This window comes from Lasiodiplodia theobromae, assembly GCF_012971845.1.
Source record: "Lasiodiplodia theobromae strain AM2As chromosome Unknown scaffold_5, whole genome shotgun sequence".
In the NCBI taxonomy this organism is placed as follows: Eukaryota; Fungi; Ascomycota; class Dothideomycetes; order Botryosphaeriales; family Botryosphaeriaceae; genus Lasiodiplodia; species Lasiodiplodia theobromae.
Genome location: NW_023336541.1, coordinates 1051467 through 1076585, shown reverse-complemented (window position 1 = coordinate 1076585; position 25119 = coordinate 1051467). Strand labels below are relative to the sequence as shown.

Below are 25119 nucleotides of genomic sequence, written 5' to 3'. Positions count from 1 at the left end.
GAAACATGATGCGAGCCAAGGTGTGTTCTTAACGACAGCTTATCGCTCCTACGTGGCTGGGTGCCAGTGCCGAGGCTGAAACGTCTAAGCTACAATTCCAAGCCACAGTCCACACTAGGACAACCAGATTACGGTACTACTCAAAATTTCGTAAATTTGTCGTCTTATTGTGAGGAACACACCACAGCATACTCGTTATTATACTAAGCAGTTCTAAATTGCAACTCTTGCAAGTACGAAGGCTCGCGTTTCTGTGGGATTTTGACCGTGAGTTCTCAGATTCAATTGGTAAATATAGAATTCCAGGCAGCTATCGTGGCGGAGCTTGACTGAGCCAAGACGCATTCAGAGTTTCCGTTTTCGGGTCTGCGACCGGCAACAAATTGCCGTCTGGATGTTTGATTGGTCCACAGACTTCTACCGAGAGAGCACTCCACTTTACCTGCAGGCAGACTGTACGATAAATTCCTGGAGGAATACATGGCGTGAGGTCGCCTATTCCAAGTTTTCTCGGGTTCTTGCAGGTCCAAGTATTGGAAATATACGATAAAAGAGGCAGACGCCCCAGTGCTTGCCTACCTTCCGTGTTCCACTTACAATTACCTTCACAATGACTTTCCGCAGAGCAATCGTTACAGGAATCTTGCTGTCTCTTATAGCAGGCACATTGGCTGGTGAGTCCTGATCTCCACCCACACAACTGCAGGTCCTAAGCCGTTCAGACTGCTCCATTAGCGGAACCACTACGATCCAAAGCGAGGCTGATGCCACTGCTCTGGCATCTTGCACCACACTCTCTGGGAGTATCGCCATTGCAACACACTTCGCTGGCGATATCAGCCTCGATAACATCAAGACGATCACCGGAACTCTCAGTGCGAGAAACGTGCGCGGGCTCACTGGACTTTCCGGCGACTCGCTCGAGGAGATCGGTACCTTCCACCTGGAAGATTTGTTACTTCTGAATACACTCAACTTCCCCCATTTGACATCTGTGGATACGATTAGCTGGAGTATCCTAAATGACCTTTCGTTCCTGTCCTTCATGGATGGAATCTCCAAAGCGAAAGACGTTAACATCCAATACACCTTTCTCAATTCACTCGAGGGTCTCGCATTCGAGGAAGTGGACACCCTATCCATCTTTCATAACAGCTGGCTGCAGAGCGTCGAGATGCCGCTCACGCGCGTCACCAAGGACCTATACCTCTACGCCAACAGCAATAAACTGGCCATCGTATTCGACAACCTGCAATGGGCATACAACATCACAATCACGAATGCCCGCACCATCTCCCTGCCTTCTCTAACTAGCGTGAATGGCTCTGTCGGCTTTTACGCCACCAACGTCGACGAGCTGGCCCTCGAGAATTTGGAGACCATCGGTGGCGCCCTTGCCATCAGCTCCAATCCTGACCTGACTGAAGTCTCGCTGCCGGCGCTACGTAGCGTCTGCGGTGATTTCTTCATCGATCATAACCCGCAGCTCCAGGAGCTGCATCTCGATGCGCTGACCTCGATCTGCGGCGCGCTACGGGTTTCGGGTAATTTGAGCAGGTGAGTAGAAAATAGCGTCTTCGTTTGAAGTTTGACTATCATCAAGGAGACTGATAGTATGCCACAGTGTATCTTTCAATTCCTTGAATGACTTGGGCGGCGCATTTTCCCTCACCTCAAGCCAGGATGGCCTCGACTGCTCGCCGTTCGACGCACTTCATGAAGACGCCTGGAGCAATAAAGACTACGTTTGTGTTGGCGGATGCACTTATCTTAGTGATTCTGATGCTTGCGGTATCAGTGTGGAAGATTCTACTTCATCTTCCTCTGCACCTGCATCGACTTCCGAATCTGCCTCAGCCTCTGCATCTAGCTCATCGAGCGCTATTTTATCCGCTCTCTCCACCGCTACATCAATCTTAGTCTCTGTACCAGCTACAGCCAGTGCAACCTCTGACTCGTCGAGTTCAAGCACTTTTGCTTCAGCCATTACCACTGCAACAACTCAGGAGTCGTCCACTGGTAGCAATTCATTGAGATCTAATGTTAGCCTTGGTATGGCCACTTTTGGCGCCTCCTGTTTGATCGGACTGTTGTAGATGAGCTGAAAAAGGGATTTTCATAACCACAAACTTGGAGATACAAAACATAATCCTTTAATAATCCAGCCTGTTTTCGTTTTATCTGCCCTATACCCGGGGTTTAAAAGAGTATTCTTTCCCAGCTGAGACCGGCGCCCCGTAAATTATGTTGTAAGAGCATGTAGTAATTACTCTCCAACTTCAAGAAGCACTTAAATACACTCTATTACCTACGTCGCGCTACAATACATCAATATGTCCTAATATACGCCTCTCACCGTTTCGGGGAGCATAGATAGTCACATGAGATAAGCCATGATCGGTTAACTCGTAGGATTACGAGCTAGCCGTATGTAGTATAGTACAATGATGAATCACCCCACCCCTCCTCAGCTCTGTCAGCATTCAGATTCTCACATATTACAACCTCAAATCTGTCCTGACTCCTCAGAAGCAACAGCCTTGTTACAACCCGCAGGCGCCACTTGGCAGGCTCTTTACCGGCAAAATGTCGCGTCCATCGTCATGCGAGCTGTGTCACAATCTCGCCCAAGCCACGTCACTGCCCATAAACCATACGCCAATCATCCACACCACTGTTGAGGGTTTGAAGACTTCGCGAGATAAAGGCTGCGCATTCTGCGAGCTTCTTTGGGATATCATCAAGTCACAGAAAGTACCAAATGAAGATGTCCATTTCAGTCTGGAAAAGCTCTCCACCGACGATCTCTCACTATTCATCTACTGGGGTCAGAGATACTACGACCCACAGATCACACTAGCTCTTTATGTACAGAACGGTCAGTCTATCCCCATACAAATTCTTTTTCTTCTCGTTTTCATGAGCAGCCTCCTTTGGCTGACCAGTGGAGTGACGACCGTAGGAAATGAATCGGACCCGATGCGCAAAGTGTTCGGCACCAAGAAGCATATCATTCAGAACCCATGCAGCGATGAAGCCACAGCTCTTATAAAGCGGTGGCTCGAAAGCTGCCAAGACCCAGCTCAACACGGATTCTGTGTCCAGAAAAACAAGGCCGTACATCTACCCACTCGCGTGGTTGATGTCGGTCCCTCAGACGGGTCACAGCTTCCCAAGATCATTGAATCTCAGGGAAAGCCAGGGGCCTATGTTGCACTCAGTCACTGCTGGGGCAAGAAGCAGATAATCACGACCACACATGCAACATTCAAGGACCGCCAAAAGGGAATCCAATGGTCGGATCTCTCCAAAACCTTCCAAGATGCCATATCGTTGACTCGGCGTCTCGGCATCCGCTACATCTGGATCGATTCCCTGTGCATCATCCAAGACGACAGGGAGGACTGGGAAATCGAGGCAGCGAAGATGGGCGACGTCTACGAGAACGCATACGTCACGCTCGCGGGCACTGCTTCCCCCGACGGAGCCACTGGGTTCAACGTACCACGGCCACCGCCTCAGTCATTCCAGCTTCGAGGAACGCAGCATAGAATATTTGCCGCAGTCCAGCCGTCCCACGACAGCTTCACGCGGCGTCGTCAAGCCGATCCTCGGGAAATGCCGCTGCTTTCTCGCGCGTGGGTGTATCAGGAGCGCATTCTTTCTACCAGAGTCGTCCACTTCGGATTCCATGAGCTTGTGTTCGAGTGCAAGCAAGGCTACGTCTGTGAATGTGGAGGGATCGTGCGCTATCGCAGCCTCTGGTCCCAACTCGACAGCTTCAAGACAGAGTTTTCAGACTTTCTGGACGGTAGAAAACCCGATAGCCAGAGCATTTCGGTCTGGGAGGCGATGATCCGAGGGTACACTGCTTGTGCCCTCACCTTCGATCAGGACAGGCTTCCGGCACTGTCAGCAACGGTAAAGCGGCTGGGACCGAGGATGGGGGAATACCTTGCTGGATTGTGGTCTTCGATGCTTCCAGCAGCGCTCTTCTGGACTGCGAATGCATACGACTTCGAGAATCCGGCGGGTCCAATGCTTAATGCAGAAGCACCTTGGAAGCCAGCGCACAGATCTACTGGCAAATTCCCTCCTCCGACATGGTCCTGGGCTTCTGTGGAAGGCGCTGTCATTGAGGCAACGTATGTTACAGCTCCGGTCCAAGAACAGGTCTTCCACATAAAGGTGATCAGCAAGGGCACCAGCCCACTGCATCGAGATCCTTATGGAGCTGTCAAAGATGGTCGTATTCAATTGTCCGGGCCTGTCGTTCGAGTCAACTGCAAAGTTGTTCCGGGAACTCCGAAAACCATGCAACATGAACACTTCCAGTTGGAGAAAGGAGGTGTTACACACGACGTTTTCCAAGATGTTGGAATAACAGAGATGGATAAAAAGACCACTGGCTCAGGCCTCTTTTGTTTGATCGGCGAACACTATCAGGAGGTAACTGATTACGTTGGCGGGAAACCTCGGAAAACGAGACACAATAGGGAGGTAACTCTAGTTTTGAGAGCGAAAGAGCTTGGATCTGGCCTCTACGAAAGAGTCGGTGTGACGCGGGGAATTCCTCGGCAGTGGATCGATGCAGCAGAAGAGACGACGCTTACTCTGGTTTAGGCGTTCCTGCATCGTAGTTGATTGCATTTCCCTCTCACAGCTATGCAGTGCTAACAAACCTATCCTTATCATGTGCCATGTGCCATTCACGTCACACCCGAGTTGGGCTCCCAGCGATCCTTGCTACGTGTTTTACACGATTTCCAGAATGAATGTCGACAACTTCCCTTTCGAGCTTACATCAACCCGATAATGAGGATCTACTAAAATCCATCCCAAACGCAGGTACAGCTAGTACTCAGGCACTCAAGCTTAACTTTAATCTTTTTCCGCATGTAGAACCGACTAGGCCCTAAGCTTGTGCCGAGGGGATCGACAGCGGGAGCCAAGCCGACTAAGCATGTCACGACATACCCCGCGTCGATTGCACATCACCTCGTCACTGCCGACCTCCCCAAAAACAAAACCGCTTCCCGGTCGCCAAGAAGCTTTTTCCAGGCTTTAGGAGTAAATCAGCGCCCGCGCAAATTGGAACAGGCCTGGTCAAGTAAGAGCTGGGAAAATCAATAACAGCCATGGGATGACAACATCGGCGGCCTCGATTGCTGCAAAGCATCGCAATCGTCCTATTTAAGCCGTTCGAATCCCCGCAACACCTGGAGATGCGTTTCAGAACAACGGCAGCAGCTCCACCATGCAGCTCCTCAACCTCCTCTTCGCCAGTGCCTCGCTGGCCACCCTCGCAAGCGGCGCCGTCACCAGACGTCAAGACAGCGATGGCTCGGGCTTCGCGCAAGGCCAGCCCATCTCCGCCGACGGCAAAGGCGGGCCGCTGTTGGGCGGCACCAATAAGCAGGTCGACCTGGACAACCCGAGCAATCTGGGTTCTGCATCGACCGACAACGGCGTGGTGCCGAACCTGAAGTGGCGCTTCTCCGACTCGCACGTCAAGCTCAGCAACGGCGGCTGGACGCGCGAGCAGGTCGTCACCGACCTGCCGTCCAGCCGCGACATCGCCGCCGCGCAGCAGCACCTGCGCAAGGGGTCGATTCGCGAGTTGCACTGGCATCGTGTCGTAAGTAACCACCACCCACACCATCCCCTCCCCACCCTCCTTCCATCCACCATTCTCACACCACATCACCATCCAGGCTGAATGGGGCTGGGTCTACGCGGGCCGCGTGCTCGTCTCCGCCGTCGACGAAGAAGGCCGCTACACCGCCTCCATCCTCAACGTCGGCGACGTGTGGTACTTCCCGAAAGGCGCCGCGCACACGGTGCAGGGGCTGGACGACGAGAACGAATATCTCCTCGTCTTCGACGACGGCGACTTCGACAAGATCGGCACGACCTTCATGGTCGACGACTGGCTGGCGCACACGCCGCGCGACGTCGTGGCCAAAAACTTCGGCGTCGACCCCAGCGTCTTCGACGGCCTGCCGCAGACGGACCCGTACATCCTCAAGGCTAACGTCTCGGAGCGCAATGTCACCGGCGCCCCCGCCGAGGACTACCTTACCGGTGAGAATTCGTATGTGTACTTTGCGAGCCAGCACGAGACGGAGCCGGTGCCGGGCGAGGGCGGCACGTTTAGGAAGGTGGATTCGACGACGTTTCCGATTGCGAAGACGATTTCGGCGGCGTTTGTGACGCTTGAGCCGAAGGGGCTGAGGGAGCTGCACTGGCATCCTAATGTGAGTTGCTGGTATTCCTTGAATGATCTTTTGTGCAGGGCTGACTTTGCGAAGGCTGAGGAGTGGCTGTACTTCCACAAGGGCCAAGCTCGTGCTTCGGTGTTCATTGGCAATGCCGCTTCCAGGACCTTCGACTTCAGCGCAGGCGACACGGCTGTCTTCCCTGACAACAGCGGTACGTTGGCCGTTACTTTGAATGCATGCCCAACTAACTGATATTCAGGTCACTACATCGAAAACACATCTGAGACGGAGACTCTTGAATGGGTTGAGATCTACAAAAGTGATCGCGTTGCCGATATTTCTCTCACGCAGTGGCTGGCATTGACGCCGCCGGATGTTGTTGCCAGTGTCCTGAAGGTGCCGATTGAATTCGTCGACAAGCTTAAGAAGGAGAAGCAGGTCTTGGTCAAGGGCAACTAAACCATCTGCCAAGACATCATGCGCTGATGGCATCGAAGTAGAGATGGCTACGCACTTCTATGGGTCCTAAATTTTACCATGTTACCAACAGCTTCACATTCTATAGTAATACATTGCGTACCAGTTGAAAGCTTAGTAAAAAAAAGCCTACCGTTACACAGACTAAGTCGATTAGCGGGATGCTTATAGATGCCGAGACACTGCAACCAGGTAACAGCCTTCCACCTCTCCAGGTCACACGGATGGAACGGACCTAGGTTGACCGTTTTCCCCTTACCAATGGTCTGGGCCTTGGCCTTGGCATTAGTCGGCATATCGACCGTTCTATATCTACCACTCCCTCCGGGTAGGCATCGGAGAAGAGGGGACCGAGTTATCCTGGAGCTCTCCGTCTGGATGGGCGACGCCGCACCGCTTGCGGCGTGGAACGGTCCATGTTTCCGGACGTAGTTCCAAAGACTGCTACATGAATTAGCCCCCAACCGGGCGTAAACAGGGATGTAGGTTACACACACAGCCGTTTTCCGTAAAGCGGGGAAGAAGGAACACGAACGTTGTACCATACTTCCTCAGCTCACTTTCAGCTAGCAAGTACTTAATTTGGCAACCCAAGAAGGCATTACCAGCGATTGCTCTTTGCCGAAATGCAAGAAGCCTGTGCTTGCTTACGTATCTCGGCACTTGGCGTGTGGGGGCCTTGGACTCCGGGGTTGGGGGAAGGGTGCAAAAGAATAGTTTAAAGCTACCATATTCACCACTTGATTCCGATAGTCCAACAGTGGTCTCACTCCCCACTTGTGAATGCAAGACTACATCATCGTACCACTCTGTCATGTCCTCGCCCCCGACAACACCGCCGCCTCATAGCACGCTAGAGGTAGACGTCACCGCTCAGGATGCAAATGCGAATCAAGAGCATTCCCAGCCAAACGACAATGGCTTACTTCCCAAAGCATGGGTACTAATCGCTGAGGAGGGTGGGGATGCGCCGCAAGTTGCGGTCGACGGAACCTTGCCTATCCCAACATGTCCCAGCGATAGTGCCCCGCAGGTCATCGATACCAACAATTTTCCAGAACTCATTATCGTGGAAAATCAAAGAAGCCCGCCGCCGCGTCGGGTGTGCGGATTGAGTAAGTGCAGTCTCTGGACCATTATTGCTGTCGCAGTGGCGGCAATCATTGCCGTTGCTGTTGGTACTGGAGTTGGCATTTCGCAATCCAATTCCAGCAACTCTGCCAGTGGCATAAGTCTTCTCCGATCCTCGAAACTCGCAGCGGTAAGCTTTACTTCGGATGGTGTGGATTACAACTGCGTTTACTATCAGCTGAGTTCGGGAGAGATTTACGTGTCTGTATGGAACTCATCCTTGCCGGTTTGGGCTGCCTTCCCCGTTGTGACGGATGGAACTAGCGTCTTGAGAAACACACCAATCGCTGCTGACGCTCAATGGAAGAATGCCAACGTAAGTAATCATCGATCAACTTATTGTATGCTTTGCTAACTCTAGGTAAAGGTGTTTAGGCATCACATTTTTTACTTTGACGAAAACAATGTGATCCGCGGAAAGGCAGCCAACACTCCTTACGTAGGAACTTGGGATGAAAACAACGGGTTCAACGGCAAGAACTATGGCGGAGACGGTCTTTCGCTCGGCACTTATTCGAAAGAATGTGAGACATGCTTCGCCGCTAATGCCGTCGTCTTCTATGATGGAACCTTGCAGTACACGACTCCACAAACGAAAAATGGTGATCGACTGGCTTGGAACCAAAATCCTTTTCCAGAGAAACTACCAAAACCTGCGAACGGCACGCAACTCGAAATAAAGCCTCTGTATACAGGAGCCAGCGGAAATGGAGAGTTTCTTGTCATGTTCATGACGATCAAGGGAAAGAAGTTAGCGAAGCTTCTCTACAATGCGACAAATGACAACTGGGAAAGTGGTAAGATATTTGCACTCGTCGTCCTGTTTATTTGACTAACAATTTTACAGAGACCCTGAACACGACTATAGACGGGCGTTCGTCAATTGCGGCTTTTACAGCCGGTAACTTTGTCAATGGCAGCGATTCAGATTCCAATTATACCATGCAGGTCTTGAACACCCATGCCGCAGAATCGGGTGGAGGAGTGTCGCTTTCCTCGTACTCCTCTAGCACTTCTAGCTGGAACTTTACACTGTTGAAGTCTGGCTTTGAAAAGGTTCTGAATGGGTCCGGGCTGGCTGCAAATCAGGCTGGAAGGGTGTACGGCACTGTGATGTCTGACGCAGGAAGCTTGCAGTTGATGGAATGGGCGTGGGACATGAGAAATGGCACTTATACCATGACAGGCCCTGTCAATACAAACACCGAAACATGAGGTGGAAGGGCTGAATATTATCGGAGTCCTAGGAAGATGGTTTTGCATGAAGCATAACAACAGCAAAGGCAAAAACGGCTAGGGGCATATTTGTTGAACGGTGCGAATAGAGGAAATTGAACATTGCTACTTTTCTAAATGATCGACGAAGTCACATAACTAAGTGCATGTCAGACTGTGCTTTACTTTTACTCCGTGTTTATTTGCCGTATATCTCGTGTTCCTTTCTCAACACCAAGGCAGAACCCCTGTTCATCTCACCACCAAGCGTGACTTACTCACGATACTTTGAGGCACGTGCACGCAGCACTTAGTGTATGTAAACAGGTAGTTTCTACCGTTATTCTGCTCTAGAGCAGTGTACAATTCAATCACTTTGCACTGTTTAACAGTACATAAATTCTAATCAAGTGGCGCGATAGTAAAAGGGGTATATTGCGAAAATGTTGCTGAAGAATGTGCAGAATGACATATAGAACAGCTACAGACAGCGTAAAATATGCACCCTGCTACAGGACTGACTACTGGCAAAAGGCGAATAGAGTTTTGAAAATTTCAAGCAGAGAGATAAAAGTATCATCGAATCCTACTCATGTGACAGTTGATGGTACGAAGTAATATGGTAGGTTCAGTGCTTGGTATGGAGGAAAAAGTAAGGAAATAGAGCAATTGAAGATGGCGATGAAGATACGCAGATATGAGGTTTGACAATTTTGTTACTACGATTCTTTATTGTTAGGTAAACCACAACTCCCTAAGTGCAAGATACTGTTCCTTAAACCCTCAGACTAAACGAATGGACTGTTTCGAAACGAACCGGACAAAAGCAAACTCAACCCCGTAAGATCTCAATCACGACAGCCTCCGACGCTTTAACCTCAATACCTTTCGCCAGAAACCCGTCTTTGACGTTGATAGAGAAGGGCTTTTCACCACCCAGAAACTCTGTGCCATCCGGAACCCAGCCCTTACCCGCCCAAGTAATGCCGGCACTTGCCGTAGTCATAGAAGCTGATAGCCTGGACACCCTTACCTTGTTGACATCATCGCCAAGCGCGTCCAAGGATACCTTCTTCACGGGCCTGTCCCTGTCCCCGTCGTTCCAGACCTGGAGGTTCAGCACAGCGATCTTCGAGAGCTTTCCACCATGATATCCTGCGTAGCCGACCATATTCGGATGGCCTTCTACGGCGGCTAGCGGCCGAATCTGGAGATCGCCGTTGCCGCCAATGAATTCAGCGCCTGCGATGAGGCCGTAGTAGTTTCCACGTACGGCCTTGGGATATTTCTCACTTTTGACAGGCTGCCAGGCAGACATGCGGAAGTTGGTGCCTAGTTGCATCGATACTCGCGCGATTCCGAGAGTCATGCCGTGCAATAGAAAGTCCAGCGTCCAAAGCGCACCGCCCAGCGTATCGTAAAGATTTGGGTTTATGTCGTCATCGTCATCGTGAGGGGCGATAGCGCTGCCCACCTCGCCAAGAATAAATGGAATTTTTCTATTCTTAGCGGATTCGATGTTGGCGCCAAAATTGTCCTGCATACGTGAGACGGTGATGCTGTGGTTAAGAAGTTCCTCTACGTAAATATTAGCTGGCTAAGTCTTATATCAGCTTCTTAGGCGTGTACCAACCTTTAAGGACTTTAGTCGCGACTCCCTGATAGCTATATTTTTAGATATGGTTAGCGTATTCCTTAGAAAGAAGCAAAGTTAAGAATGTAGACATACTAGTGCTGTGAAACCGTCTTAACATATCCACCATCATTAAGCTCGTTTCCGATTGCAGACCTAAAGAGTTATGCAGATATTAGCACCAAACGGAGAGCAGAATCAGGTCTCTGCCGGCATTAAACTTACAATCCCCAGTCAGCCCTGTTCTCAACGTTCGAAGAGAGCGTAAGCGCCTGGAACCAATCCTTCGTTCCGCTCCTCTTCAATGCGCCAACGCCCTCGGCCAAGCGCTTGGCGTACTTCGTCCACTCGCTCGCGTACTCTGACGGTCCCCATCCATCCTGCCTGTCCTTCTCTTGCGGACAGCCGCCTCGCATATCATTCGTGTAGAAGTTGGGTTCGTTTCCGATTTCGATCGCATCCAGCCGCGCCGATAGCTTGACGCCATCCGGGGTCTCGTCGCTGGAGGTCAGCGCTTCGATGCAAGCGTTGGCGAACTTGATGCCGTTGTCGACATTCTTGCGCGCCAGTGGCACCTGCACTGTGTAATGCGGCGCGAGCTTGGGCGCAAGGTTCTTGAAAGAACGGAACCACGGCTTCCCAATTTCGGTGTCAGTGTGCAGCCTGCACGCCTCTTGATCGCCGGTGATGTTGACGGCATCGGCAGTGAAGGCGGGGTTGTAGACTGTGTTGTCCATGGACGTGCCGCCGACGCGGATGTGCAGCGGCGCGCCGCCAGTGCGGTCGGCAATTTGGCGTAGGAGAAAGTTGGAGAATTCGTTGGGCTTGTCACGACCCGCGTAGTCGGGGAAGCTTTTCATCTCGATGCCGAAGCCAATGTAACCTTTGTTGACGGGGGTTGCGTTGCCCGCAGTCTGCTTCGGGCTCCAACGGATGGTGATCGAGGCATCATCAGCCGTTGGAGCCGCTGTGACCACAGCGGCGCAGAGGATGGCTAAGTTGTTGATAGGCTTCATGTTGATTGCTGGATGCTTTCCCTAATGCTCGATGTCCACGGCAGTATTTATATCTGATGGGACCACTTCGCTTTTTTTTTTTTGTGACTCTGCGTACGAGGCGGTACTGTTGATGCTCCGCTTCGGTTCAACCACAATTGTCACACATGTGATCGCCTGTGAAGGATTCATCTGTACCACGATTCCATTTATACAGCCCAGCTTTTTCTAGGCCTGTCTTCGTCCTGACCATACTTTCTGTTGTGAATATGTCCCAAAATATCGCATCCGCAGCCCTTCCGACAGCAGTTGGTGCCAATCGATCTTCTGTCCAGTGGCGCCATGTCACTACCGTCGTTGATCTGCTTAGCCTCGGCGTAAGATGAAGACCTTGGCGGAAGATGAGCAGTACCGCGCCAAAAGAGCTTCACGGAATGACCCGCTAGAATAAGGAGAGGCAGGTGTTGATCGAGGGTAACTACCAAATGATTGAGATAAAGACGACTTTACATCGACTTCTACCATACCAATAGCTGCATATAGACTTAGAGTAACGTACTATGTTGAGCTAGTCCAAAACAAGAAATTCCACTAGCCTCTAGCTCGGCGCGCCAATTTCCACACCGCCGCAACCATCCAGGCACAGCCACGGCGCGCTACGGAATCCTACGCCATGCCGCATCTGACTACATCTCAACCCCATGACCCCTTGCTTCTACAAACTCCACGCACCAAAAATACACCACATCACACCACACCACACGCCAAATTCCGCCCGCCTCCCATCAATTGCCCGGCGGAACTCTCAAACCAGAAACCCGAAACCAAACCACGAGAAAGGCCAAAAAAAAAGAGAGAGAGAGAGAGAGAGAGAAACATGACAACCACCCCCCCGGACCTCGAAGCCGCGCGCCACCACTACCAACACTACAAGGAACAACATCCAACCCTGCGCATCTCGACCTCGCTCAACCCCCCCACCCTCTCCCTCTCCCACCCCCAACCCTACCCGGCTATAACCCTCACCCTCACCCTAACCCTCCACAACGCCCGCCGCCCCCTCACCCTCAGCGCCCGCCCCGGCAGCGGCGGCGTCCTGGATCCGAAAAAGTATTCCCCCCGCCACGCGCCGCTCATCTCCCTCGTCTGCACGCGCACGGGCGAAAGGCCCGAACGAAGTGCGCTGGTGAAGTCGTTTGCGGCGTCCTCGTCATCTACATCATCATCAGTATCCGGGAAGGACATCACGCTCGATCCGCGCAACGACCTCGTCACCATCTACCCAACCCACGACGACGACCGCGGCGGCGGCATCAGCAAGGGCGGAGGTGGATACCAGCAGCAGCAGCCCCCGCAGCAACCCACGACCCTCACCCGCACCTTCACCATCTCCGGCTACGACGACCGGCCCCTCGCGCCCGTCGGGCCAGGCGAGCGGCGCGTGAAAGCGTGGTGGGTAGCCGGGTCGGCGCTGAGCGCGCTGCGGGTGGACGAGGGGTACGAGGTCGAGCTTTTGCCTGCTGACGAAGGTGGTGGTGGCGGCGGTGGGGGTGTGGCGGAGTGGTACGAGTGGGGGACGGTGGAGGAGGTGGTGAGGCAGCGGGTGGGGAGCGTGGGGCGGGCGGTGGGGTTTACGAGGTTCCGGGCGAAGCAGAGGTGGTTGGGGCGCGTGGAGGAGGCTGGGGTGGGGGTGGGGTGGGAGGAGGGGGAGAGGGCGGGGCTGAGGCTTGTGGGGTAGGGGAGGGGGGTGGGAGGGTTTGGGGGTTGAGGTAATGCTGTGAGGGGGGTGAGTGGGGACGTGTTATTAACTTTTTGTATGGGTTTTGCTTTTCTAGATGGGCATAGAATAGACACTGTATAGATTATCTGATGATGGGAAGTTTTCGTTCCGAAGAGACGTAGATATTTAGCGGTCAGTGCTTTGCTTAAATTCGAAGGAACTGAAAATGGACGCAAAGACTACGTCGATTCTTGCTTTATACAATAGCCATCCATTTTCTTTCAACCTTTAGCTTCGCCCCTATGAGCAGAAGCGAGCCTGCCATTAATGTCGCCCCCGAGAACATTGATAAAGCAAGGTAGCCATAATGACCGACAAGCTGTCCGCAAATGGGCGTACCGAACAGAACGCTGGAAAAATGGGTCAGTCTCGCAGGACCTCATGTCATGAGAAGGGCAACGTACGTTAGGGCTACGGAACCCATCAAGAGCCCAACAGCAGTCCCTTGCGTCTGTTGTGTTGCAATCTTTGCAACGCAAGCTGCTTGAAGACTCAAGATCGCCTATTCCGTCAGCAATGGGCTTGAAAGCTTGGAAAGAGAAACTCACCCCCGAAGAGAAGCCATATGCAAGTGACCAAACAATCACGCCCGCTTCGTTCGTCGCGGTCGTCCAGCAGAATGCAATGACGCTGGAGAAGATACCCGCTCCGGAGCAGAGATTGAAATGGCCATAAAGGTCTGCCAGAAATCCGGGGAGAACACGTCCGAATAGGGAGGCGGCGTTGAGGAGAGAGATCATGTAAAATGAAAGACTTGTTGACATGCCAAGCGAGCTGGCGTATGAAGAGACGTAAAAGAATGGGCCGAACATGCCAAGATAGATGATAGCCATGCCTGTACAGAGGAGGACGAATGCAGGATTTTTGATGATGGATAAATCTGTCTTGTGTTTCTCGGACGAAACACGTGGGGTTGTGATGGGCTGTGAAGGTCTGACTGACAGGCAGCAGAGGAGAAGGCAGGGGAGCATGATGAAACCAACGATCCGGATAGTCCACCCGAAGCTCAGGTTTTCATGGTTGAGCAGCTCATTGAGTACGATGGGCCAAATCAAGCCTCCAATGGATGATCCTCCGACCGTTATTCCAAGTGCAAGACCTCGGTTCCTGTGGAAGTTCTTGGAAGTGATAGCGAGGGAAGGGAATGCAACAAACGACATGCTGACGCCTTGTAAAACAGCCTGAGCCAGGATGAACTGGTAGTACTTGGAGGCGAGGGAGGTCATGAAGACGCTCAGGAGAAGGCCTGTACTTCCGGAAAACAGCAGTATCTGGCCAGAATATATGAGCAATAAATTTCCAAAAGGGGCATGGACTCAAAACATACTGCAGCGCCAACACGGTCAACAAGCACGCCTGTGACCGGGGCCATTCCAAAGGTTATTCCCAAGGCGATAGATCCAATCCAGGCTATGTCAAAGTCGGAACGGTTGGCAAGCTGGTGAGAGCTGTAGTACGTTTGGAAGACACCGAAAGCATTGGAGAAGCCGACTGAGCAGAAAAAGGCCAGGAATGTACCCAGGAGCGATAGTAATGCGCGGGCGCTACGAGATTAGCCTTAGCTAAATTTGCTGCATTTGGAAATCTGAGTATTACCTCGTCTCACTGGGAAGCGGCTTCTCTGAAGATTGAGAAGACATTTTGTCTGCAGCGGTCTGGCAGATGGCCTGGTCGTGTTCGCGTGGAAAATAGTTGAGAGGACTGGATGGTAGCCGTTAGTGCGGATAGATTGCCTAAATAGGGCGTAGGCTCCGCGGACGCTCCGAAAACCTCGGAGGCTCCGGTCAGCTGTCAACCACCACGACACTCCCCTCTAACAACGTCTTGCTTGATAATCATCATGCCGGCGAAGCGCCCACGGCAAGATCCAGTGTCCTGCCAGCTATGTCGGTCCAAGAAGCTCCGCTGTAGCCGGCAGCACCCCTGCTCTAACTGTGCCGCCCGGGGAGTGACGTGCACCTATGCGGCCGATCCTCCACCACAACCGCGCAGCACCCAAGTAGAAGATCCCACCGTCAGTGCACGCCTCAGACGCCTCGAAGAGGCCGTAGAAGCCCTCCGCTCAAGCGCTCTGCCTCCCTTAACGCCGGTGTCAGCAGATTCACCCGCTGCAGCCCTCGACTGGCTCGAAGATGCCGGCATCAAGTCTACCAACCAGCACATCCAGACATCTCATCACAACTCCGGAGGACCGAGCTTCACCGTTGTCCAAATCTCAGGCTCAACCGAAGTCCCGCCATCATCGCCATCCTTTCTCCCTACTTTGTCCGAAACCCTCCGCCTCTTCACGCACTACAACGACGAAGTCGGCTACCTGCACCACATCGTGCACACCCCGACCACGACGACCACGATCCACGACATCTACGCAGCCCTCCCCTCCCGCATGCACCTGCCCTCCACCGCCCTCCTCCTGGTCATCCTCGCCGCATCCGCGCACTTCTGGGACCCGACCGTCGGCATCTTCAACTCAGCCGCCAACGCCCGCTGCGTTTCGCGCCTCTGGCTGAGCGAGGCGCTCAAGACGCTCGACCAGTCCCGCGCTTCCAACGCGCCGGCCTTGGAAGACGTGCAGGCAACCATTATCGCCTCCTACCTCGCCTACAATACGCAGGGCTACTCGGCGCAGTTCCGCCTGCTGCAAACCACCGCCCTCGAGCTGGCGCGGCAGGCGCAGCTGCACAAGACTGACGCGCCTGGCCTCGCCTCCTCCTCGCAGCAGCAACAGCCACGCGGGGACGACCCGCTCCGCGACGAGATGAAGAGGCGCGTCTGGTGGCACATCGTCGCGACCGACTGGTCTGCCCTGCCCCTTCTTCCCCCTATATACAAACTAACACAGCCACACCACAGGCTCCTATCCTTCACCTCCGGGCCCCAAGAAGGCACCTATCTCGTGCAACCGCGGCACATGGCCGTCCGGCAACCCCTGAACTCGAGCGACGCCGACCCTTTGATCGCTGTCGACCCGGCAACCCATCCGACAGCCATGTCATTTTTTCACTACCGCACGCGCTTTGCCATCATCTGCCGCACCGTCGCCGACGCGTTGCCGTCGCTGCCGTTTGATTTGCGGCGGGTGGATGCGGCGACGATTAGGAGGCTGGATGGGTTGTTTGAGGGGTTTTTTGGGGGGTTGCCGGGGTATTTTAGGATGGGGGTGAGGGAGGGGGGAAAGGGGGGAGGGGAGAATGAGGGGCTGCTGCCGCGGTTGGAGACGCAGCGGCTGTTGCTTCATTTGTGTGCGAACATGCGGCGGTGTAAGCTGCATCAGCCGTGGTTGGTGCCGCGCGCGGGAGAGAAGCAGGAGAAAGACAGGGCGTTTTCGAGGGGGATTTGCCTCGAGTCGGCGAGGAAAGTGGTTGCTGCGGCGCAGAGGTTCGAGGAGGATGAGGAGAGGAGGCGGGTGCAGCGTGGGGGTGGGGGGTGTGGGGAGGGGAGGCTGAGTACCGTCGTGCATCACGTGGCCATGGCGGCGGTGGTGTTGGTTGTCGATTTGTGCTTTTCGGGGTTGGCGGAGGGGACGGAGGAGAGGGAGAGGAGGCAGGCAGAGATTGGGGAGGCGTGTCGGGTGCTAGAGAGGGCGAGGAAGGAGAGCGAGATGGCGGCGAGGTTTTTGACGTCGTTGGGGGAAATGCTTAAGATCCATGGGGTGGATTTGCGGATTACAGTGGAAGAGCAGCCTGATTTATTAGGGGTGCGAAGCCCGGATGTCACCGTTGGTGGTGGCGATGATGGCTTTGAAGCCTTGTTGCAGAGTTGTGCGGACATGGGTGGGGCAATGGATATTTCGGGATGGGAAGATCTATTTGCAAGCTTCAAATCCTACCCGCAATATTTTGATTTCGTAGTATGAAAATATAGTTTGTCAAGTGTGCAACTAACCCCCCAAGGCTTCCACAACAGGGAGCAATTACCGGTACTTAGTGAGGTCAAATTAAGGCGATAATGGTAGAAACAAATTGCGCTTGTTCCTGAACCATAGGAATCGTGTGTATATTGAGACTATAACGGGGCGAAAAAGAAATCTGGTCAAGCGTAAAAAGAATAGAAAAGTAACCGGATGCTGCGAGTACTCAGTCCCTTCTCGCTTCTGCTCTGCGGCGCGCATCATCAACAATAGTTTTGATACTATCATGAAACAGAAACGTAGCCTTTGTCATCTTCTGAATATGTTTCAAGCTCAACCTCATTCCGTCTTGCGTCGCTAGTGACGCCGCAGAGAACAAGATGTTCCTGACCTGCCGACCGTTCAAGAACTTGATCTGTTCTCTGCCATCTTCATTGTCGTTGAACCACTCGCGGATTTCATCCCTTCGTTCAACATTTTCGTCTTGCAGTTGTTTGAGGAAGTTGTCAATGATCCTGATCTTCTGTTCCCTGTCGAGGTCATCGTACTTGATGCCAAGATTGACTCTGGACTGGACGGCAACATCAAATTCGCGGATTCTGTTAGTCGTAAGAATGAGAATTCCGTCATAATATTCCAGGACACGAAGGAGAACTGTGACTCATATTAGAATACATGACAAAGGGATGAAAGGTAGTACTTTACACACCTGAAACAAGTGTATTCCGATTCAAATCGGATGTGTGGGAGCTACGGGACTCCAAGAATACATCGGCTTCATCGCTTCAGTAATTATTAGCTGAGTATTCAACACCTGTCCAATGAACACTTACAACAGTAGGACGGCCCGCCAGTTTGCAGCAAGCTCAAATAGAGCTTGGAGGTTCCTCTCCACCACTTGAGCATCCAATCCAACATCGCCGACCCCTACAGAAAAGAGTGGTTTTCCTGTCAATTGCGCCACGCTTTCTATTTTAAACCCAGGTTTTAGCAATATTCTTAAGCGTATACGTGAGGATACTGGGGATAATTCGTACCTGCGGTCAAAGTCTTGCCAACGCCCGGGGGCCCTGTTGTGTAATGTTAGTTTTGGGTGCAGCGGTATTGTATGATGAGGAACGACATGCCATGAAGAAGTATTACCAGACCCTTCCCTTTCCCCTTTATGATATCTTCCAATAGTGGTTTAGCCATAGTTCCGCTGGCATGGCTTCTCACAAGATCTTGAATGAGGTCTTTCTGCGACTTGACAAGCTGCAACGCCTTGAATGCTTGATCGCTAATTAGTTGCTTTATGTCCCTCAGAAATCTGCCTTCTGGCTTTTCCACGTCTTTGACCTCGGGCTCGTCCAAAGCAACGTTCATCTCTATCCAGGTCTTGTTCTCAAGGTGATACCCTAGGACCCTCGGAGGGCAAATCTCGAGCTGTAACTCCTCAAACTCGTGCTCTGGGGTTACATCGTCCCAGTGTGTTTTCTGGTTCATTTTGAGGGCCTCGTTGGTGGAACAAATAGAACATCGGCATTCATCGTCTTTGCCGCTAAAGACTGCGTCTCCCATTGGGCTACGAATTGAAGATTGGGGAGCATGCTGCAGGTATGCCAAAAAGTCGACCATGACTCTTCCATCAATCTGTTACGAATTAATTAGCGATATCTATCTCCGTATGATTTCAATACAGTGCCTTGGGTGAGAGGCCGGACAAACCCTTTGGCTTCTTCCAGGAGGTTGTGGAGTGCGTTCTTTCCGATGAAGCCCACGGTAGTAAATGATCGACCGGTCTCGATCATCCTACATAGAAGCGTTGATCAGTCTGAGCCGGCCATTTTACAGGACGTACATACTCTGTTTCCCAGTTTTTGGAAGCCTGCACCATGAGTAATAGCATCTCCTTCGTACTGAAACAATTGCCTTCCCTTTTGTCTTATGCAGAGCTTCCGGAAACGTTCTCCCCTACGACGCAGTTGTTTTCGAAGCTGCTCAGTAGAACACGTCGGTGTGTCAGTGCGAAATTTCAGTGGGTAGGCGTCTAAGGTCTCAATCCCTCGAGAGCCCTGGAATTCCTCGAATATGAATTTGACTGGGACGCGATTGAAGGTCTTGCCGTTCCAATCGTAGGCCCAACAGATGAGCTTCCAAACTCGTTTCTTCTCCCTTCCTGACTCACTTGATTGATGGCTTTCATAACCCTCCTTTGCTATGAATAGCTGAGGTTCTCTCATGAATACTGAGGAGTAGACAATTTCCCCTGGTGGGAAAATGGTCCACAAGTAGTCGAATTGGACCGACCTTCTTTTCTCCTGCCCATCGACCCCAGAGAAAAAGGACCTCAACTCAGGAGTGGATCTTATTCGTGACAACATCTCGAAAAGTTCGTTTCTTGCTTGATCCAGGCTTCCGCCTTGTGCAAGACGAACCATGGCTGATGCCAAGTAATTGACTTGATCATCCGTCCGAGGGCCAAACGTTTCCACGGATTCACGGAGGTGGTTGTATTCGGTCGAACCGTCATTGGTAAGAGCCTCGAGTCTGTCCCAGGTGTGAATCAGCTCCTCAAAGGGACTCGGAAAAGTCATGCTATCATTCACGCCTTCCGACGGGAAATGCAACTGTGGATAGTGAGCCAAGACGATTCTAAGAAGTGCTCGGAGCTCCGGGCTTTCGACACTGAATTCAGAGTGCTTGTACTTCTTTTGTTCCGAGAGTACCCGATACCAGATCAGTTTGTGTGATGGCTTTGGTGAAGTAGCATCTTTTCCCGAGGCTGGTTGCTGAACCAAAGCGTCAAACTCCGAAATGCTGATGTCTTTCTCCTCAGGAACACTATCTGGTATCAAAACCCTTTGTCGCAGTCGCGTCATCGATGATACTTCATCACCGAGTTCGATCCGATCGTCATGGTCTTCCTGGTGATTCTCGCCAGTTGATGCTGCCTGCAATATAACCATAAGCTGAAGTCAACTTCGTTATAGGAACGCGCACAAGCAACCTTCCCAGGTTCGGAGGATTCCACAGCCTTTACATGTTCCAATTTTTCCTATTGAACGGTCAGCGTTAGGCTATTATACCTAACTAAAATTTATGAGTGATTGCTAACGCTTTCAAAACCACTGGTGAGTCGCTCCAAAGTGGCAATTCTCTTCTCGAGCAGCTCGATATACCTAAACTCAAGCTGTTTGACGCGGCCGATATCTTCCACGATAGGCCCACTGTCCGCCATATTGACGGGTAGTCAAAGGCGTGTTCAATACCGAGTTTGAGATTGGCAGGACAAAAAGGCTTTCGTTGTAGGGTAGGGACGGACGGAGGGCAGTGAGGATATGGCGAGAAGCTGTTCAAAGCAAGAATCGCACACTTTATATATACATTCCCGAGCTCCGGGTCCGGCATTCCGAGCTCGCCTTCGAGATTTGTAATCTGACGGCATTTCCATTCGCCCGCGCATCGTCAGCAAAATTCAAATTCAGCCAGCACACTGCAACAAGGATAAAGAACCAGACTATGAATCTCAATCAATCCCCGCACAGACTGGCATTATAATTTTGTGTTTGTTGCCTACTTCATGCCAAGTGAGCGTGATTTACGAATTACCATGCCCTCCAAGGTGCAGGGAAAAATGCACGTAAGCAATCACTAAGCATGGGCTTTGTCGTCCCACCATCGTATTGGTGGAGTTTTTCAATCATGCAGGTTACACCCATCCCATGCTCAATATTTCTTTTGCGGGGTTTGAGTGGAAGCCAAGACTGCAGGTGTATTACGAGATACTGAGTCAGACTGCGGAGCCGAGCTCTGAAGTGGCCTAGACTCTGGAGTCTTCATCTTCTGAAGCAACAAATAAATATTGACACGTTCAGACGCAACCATCGCTCAGCCATTTCACAATATCAACGTACGGTATTTCATTCACGATATCTTTAGAAGAATAGCGTCATTCTCGAACAAAATCAGACGGTGGAAGCACTAAGGTGGAGTTCACGGCTGCCGGAACGTACGAAACTTTCATTGGCCAAGGCGATAGGGCCACCAACGTCAGTGTTCGCTTAGTGAAGCAAACGGGAGACTCTTATTGAAAGATCAGATGGCTCTTTTTTGGAATGTGTTTGACCGACGGGCTAAAGGGTACGCAATCATTCCCCGGAGGCGCCAGATCGCACTGTATTGACTTTCACGTTTGAGTTTGATCTCCGAGTCTGATGACCCGGAGACGATATCGCAAACGCAAGAGAATATCGAGAGGAAACTTCGAAAACACGACAGGATAACGGTAAAACACACATTTCCAGAGCTCGATCAATTGATGAAGGAGTGTCTGGAAAGGGCTAAGGAGGGACAACAATCACACCATTCGAAGAAAGACTTCTCAAAGCGTGTGGGTAGGGGAGCGACTGAATTCCTCGTAGGCTGCCAAAGCTACCTGAAAGCGTATGCGGGAGTCGTGCAGGCAGTGGAGACCGTTGACCCAGGATATGGGAGAGCTGCTTATTCAGCACTCTCAGTCTTCTTTGTGGTATGCTTATCCTCTGTTGATTAATATGATAGCCCTAATGTTGCTTTAGGTTGCAATCAACAAGAACGAGACTGAACGCGAAATTGAAACTATGTTGCAAACACTCAGTACCCAATATGCTCAAATTCAGCTGCTGGAGCCCGTATATGACAAGGAAAGTTTGGATCCTTGTGTAACTCGCGTTTACACTCTTGGAATACAGTTCCTACAGGATGCGGCCCGATATTACGGCTTCAAGTCCTACAGAAGGTTCTGGCACATCCTGGCTAAACCTCCAAATGTTGACCTTCAAGACAGAGTGCTTTCCATCAAGAATGCAATTTCTGACCTTCAGAATCAGCGAGGAATTCAGGACAGCATCAGGTTAGGCGCAATAGACATGAAAGTCAACGGTGAGTAAATCCTTCTACCCTTAAAACTCAACAAAATAAAGCGCAAGCCGCTTGCAATATAACTGACCAGTTACAATTTCTAGTACTTGTCGAGGGCCAACTTCTAGAATTGAGTCAACTACTTGAAACAGTAGACGAAGATCTCTTTGCCCGTCTCCGGGACTATGAGAACGCACTGGAAACATTCGAAAGGATAAAAAGGCTGGAACCTTTCGACTTCAGCAACAAGCTGCTCAGTAACGAAGCCTTTGGTCGTTGGAAGGCTGAGACCAATTCCAGTTTTCTGGTCATCAGGGGAAAAACAGTTGCACCATACAATACCTCGCTGAGTTGGGTTTCACCAGCAGCGACTGGTTTCATTCGTCAACACGAGGGTCTTTCACCATGCGCAACTTCGCACACCCCGAGCTCAGGAAACCAGAGGGATGAGTGCCTCCTCTTCTATTGCTGTCAAGATGCTAGGGCGGATCTCCAAGATCCAGCCATGCCTCTCCTCCCATCAACCGTCGTCTCTAGTCTCATATATCAACTTCTCAGAACCACAAAGGCTAAGGCAATTCTCAACGATTCCAATCAGTTCCGCCAGTTGAAGTTCGACATCCAAAAGTCTGGAAGCAAAGCAAACAACGATGACCACCGATCTCGGCTTTTTCAACTACACGACATTTTCCATACATTGTTGGGCAAGTTGTCATTCAACAAAGTATACTTGGTCCTGGATCGACCAGACTGCATGCGAGGTCATGATACAGCTTTGGGCCTGTTGCTGAAGCTAATGGAAACATTTCCGAGAGGGCTGAAGATCCTCGTCGTCGGTCCGAAAATCAGCCCTGAGTTTCTAGATGACAGTCGTGAGAAGCGGGCTTTTCTTGAGCTGGTGTTCGATCAAGACTCTTGAATGAACTTTACGTTTCCTGTAAGCTAATTTGACTTAGATTTGCAAATTAGCTCTCATTAAGCCCCAATCCAAGTATTCCGTGAGACTTAAACATAGTGACATTGCATTTTTCAGCACAAATGAGTAGTGTAAGCTGACTCATTTATCAATACTTGCTCATTCTGCTATAGACCAAGGCAATGCGTTTGATGCTCTATCTGCTGGTAATCTTGCAGTAGTCCTTCCACTGACTGATTATAAACGTGGTAAGTACGACAGTGGCCCGGACGGTCATGCTGTACCCATTCATAACTCATCTTGTTCGGCTAATGACCAGAGGAAAAGCGGGGTAATTGCAGATGTTTTTCAGGGCTGGCATTTTCTAATTCCTGCCACCGGGCCGAGCCAGGCTAGCGTTATGCTCAGTTGACTCACCCTCACTATACGTAAGCTACTTAAAGCACCAAAGAAGAGTACCAAAGTAAGCCGCAGTGGGGATCTTTGAGTTTGGATCGCATATACTGTTCGGCTATTAGGGTCTGGATCACACAACTCACAGCACTATCATGCGGCTGAAGGCCAGCGCGACGATTACGAATCTTTCAAAGTTGTAGTTCTAGTGATCCTTTGATAGTATGATAGGTCAGAACGTGTCGATAGGCAGAACCCCTCCACACTATCGGCCGCAGAACCCAGCTGTATAGTTGCTGTTCTTGGCCATGCCAGGATTCGACCAGCTGAGGCTTTTCTTGGGGTCTGGCAGAGGGCACTGAAGTATGCCACCCTGTACCGGTTGTTGCTTATCCTACATGTGATATTAAAGCCGGTACAGAATACGCCAGGATGGGAACATAACCGAGGAGGAAAACAACAAACACTTTATCCGCAACACGGACTTTCATAGACTTTGACTTTCAACCTTTTCAAGCTGGGACATATGAAAAACCTATTGGATGTCAATGTCCTAGCCGATCTTGATATCCAAAAGATATATGATGAATTCAAAGTTCATCATAATTTGGGTCACGAAAGCAGGCCACGGAGACAATAGGCTTGCAGCCGCTCTCATTCGATCTGCACGCTGTCCGATACGGAGGTTCGTCATACATATTCACCTACTCATGTCCGCAGCTGACATGCAAGGCTAGATATTATCCGTGAGGGGAAAAATGCAAATATGTTCATGGGCTGTTCTGGGCACCCAAGCCGTTGGTTAATGGTAAGATCCAAAGCGCGGGCATGCAAGCTGATGGGTCAGCGGAGTTCTCCTAATGCTGGGATATAATGCAGCCATAATGCGGCAGTAAGAGCTGAAAGCCGTGCATACTGTATAGGCGAGCTCCGCAGCTGAATTTCAGGGTGCATGTACTTTCCTTTCTCTGAATGGATGCAATTCTGACCTATCATATGGCCACGATCAAACCCCCTTGTTAACGGAGCCTCATTCGTCACGCTAGCATTCTGCCCCGCATCTCCTCTGAATTCGTCATTGATGTCGCTTAGTCATTACACATGGATGCCTTGAAGCTGCGGGGTGTGCATACGAGGGAATCTGTTGCTGCCACCCGCAGAATGAGCGCATCTTGCTCAACCAACGGCTGCCGCTGACGACGCCATACCCTTGTCACTGGACATGTTTCACCGTAGCCCAGTGTTACTGCACTGGCCTACAATCCTTCCGAACTCGGAAGCCAGCCATAATCCGCGCGTGCTTGATTTATCATTTTGCGCCAGAGGCACCTATGGCTATAGTTTTATTTCCTAGCATACTATTACTCATAATGTACATTCCCTGATGTCGTAAGAAGAGGATGGCGGCAACCGGTCGTCCGTAAGTCATGCGAGGGAGAAGGTGAATAGATATTCAGCCAAAGTAGTTATTCTACTAACCGCAGAGCATTTGATAAGTGCCGATAATATTCTCTGATCAATACAACATGAGCAACTATGAAGCTCTCAAGTCTCTTATATTTACATGCATAAAGCTGGAGACAGGATTCAATTGTATGATTTCTTTCTAGTCATCACATCTTTAAAG

The 25119-nt window shown here is 51.2% G+C and overlaps 9 protein-coding genes across 9 annotated transcripts; 6 read left to right on the top strand and 3 right to left on the bottom strand.

The window, feature by feature from the left end:
* Positions 1 to 610: 610 nt before the first annotated feature.
* On the top strand, positions 611 to 4046 carry LTHEOB_2174 (GPI-anchored cell wall organization protein ecm33 protein; the record flags this gene model as incomplete). The annotated part of the gene is made up of 5 exons (XM_035510957.1): positions 611 to 674; positions 723 to 1557; positions 2472 to 2878; positions 2963 to 3811; positions 3895 to 4046. The coding sequence occupies 5 exons, from the start codon at positions 611 to 613 to the stop codon at positions 4044 to 4046; spliced, it is 2307 nt and encodes a 768-aa protein (XP_035365114.1).
* A 1211-nt stretch (positions 4047 to 5257) lies between these two features.
* LTHEOB_2173 (Oxalate decarboxylase protein) lies at positions 5258 to 6680 on the top strand (the record flags this gene model as incomplete). The annotated part of the gene is made up of 4 exons (XM_035510956.1): positions 5258 to 5638; positions 5715 to 6257; positions 6312 to 6432; positions 6481 to 6680. The coding sequence occupies 4 exons, from the start codon at positions 5258 to 5260 to the stop codon at positions 6678 to 6680; spliced, it is 1245 nt and encodes a 414-aa protein (XP_035365113.1).
* An 832-nt stretch (positions 6681 to 7512) lies between these two features.
* LTHEOB_2172 (Fungal fucose-specific lectin) lies at positions 7513 to 9044 on the top strand (the record flags this gene model as incomplete). Its single annotated transcript, XM_035510955.1, has 3 exons — positions 7513 to 8145; positions 8197 to 8626; positions 8677 to 9044. The coding sequence occupies 3 exons, from the start codon at positions 7513 to 7515 to the stop codon at positions 9042 to 9044; spliced, it is 1431 nt and encodes a 476-aa protein (XP_035365112.1).
* An 832-nt stretch (positions 9045 to 9876) lies between these two features.
* LTHEOB_2171 (Glycoside hydrolase protein) lies at positions 9877 to 11693 on the bottom strand (the record flags this gene model as incomplete). The annotated part of the gene is made up of 4 exons (XM_035510954.1): positions 9877 to 10622; positions 10678 to 10709; positions 10774 to 10833; positions 10903 to 11693. 4 exons carry the CDS (start codon positions 11691 to 11693, stop codon positions 9877 to 9879), a joined length of 1629 nt encoding a protein of 542 aa, XP_035365111.1.
* An 856-nt stretch (positions 11694 to 12549) lies between these two features.
* On the top strand, positions 12550 to 13410 carry LTHEOB_2170 (uncharacterized protein; the record flags this gene model as incomplete). Its single annotated transcript, XM_035510953.1, has 1 exon — positions 12550 to 13410. One exon carries the CDS (start codon positions 12550 to 12552, stop codon positions 13408 to 13410), a length of 861 nt encoding a protein of 286 aa, XP_035365110.1.
* A 238-nt stretch (positions 13411 to 13648) lies between these two features.
* LTHEOB_2169 (MFS transporter) lies at positions 13649 to 15092 on the bottom strand (the record flags this gene model as incomplete). The annotated part of the gene is made up of 5 exons (XM_035510951.1): positions 13649 to 13802; positions 13857 to 13954; positions 14001 to 14723; positions 14780 to 14996; positions 15049 to 15092. 5 exons carry the CDS (start codon positions 15090 to 15092, stop codon positions 13649 to 13651), a joined length of 1236 nt encoding a protein of 411 aa, XP_035365109.1.
* A 200-nt stretch (positions 15093 to 15292) lies between these two features.
* Positions 15293 to 17379, top strand: LTHEOB_2168 (uncharacterized protein; the record flags this gene model as incomplete). Its single annotated transcript, XM_035510950.1, has 3 exons — positions 15293 to 16251; positions 16306 to 17302; positions 17359 to 17379. The coding sequence occupies 3 exons, from the start codon at positions 15293 to 15295 to the stop codon at positions 17377 to 17379; spliced, it is 1977 nt and encodes a 658-aa protein (XP_035365108.1).
* A 149-nt stretch (positions 17380 to 17528) lies between these two features.
* Positions 17529 to 18787, bottom strand: LTHEOB_2167 (26S protease regulatory subunit; the record flags this gene model as incomplete). The annotated part of the gene is made up of 5 exons (XM_035510949.1): positions 17529 to 17956; positions 18012 to 18085; positions 18136 to 18229; positions 18340 to 18372; positions 18451 to 18787. 5 exons carry the CDS (start codon positions 18785 to 18787, stop codon positions 17529 to 17531), a joined length of 966 nt encoding a protein of 321 aa, XP_035365107.1.
* A 3116-nt stretch (positions 18788 to 21903) lies between these two features.
* On the top strand, positions 21904 to 23102 carry LTHEOB_2166 (uncharacterized protein; the record flags this gene model as incomplete). The annotated part of the gene is made up of 2 exons (XM_035510948.1): positions 21904 to 22204; positions 22288 to 23102. 2 exons carry the CDS (start codon positions 21904 to 21906, stop codon positions 23100 to 23102), a joined length of 1116 nt encoding a protein of 371 aa, XP_035365106.1.
* Between the last annotated feature and the right edge of the window lie 2017 nt (positions 23103 to 25119).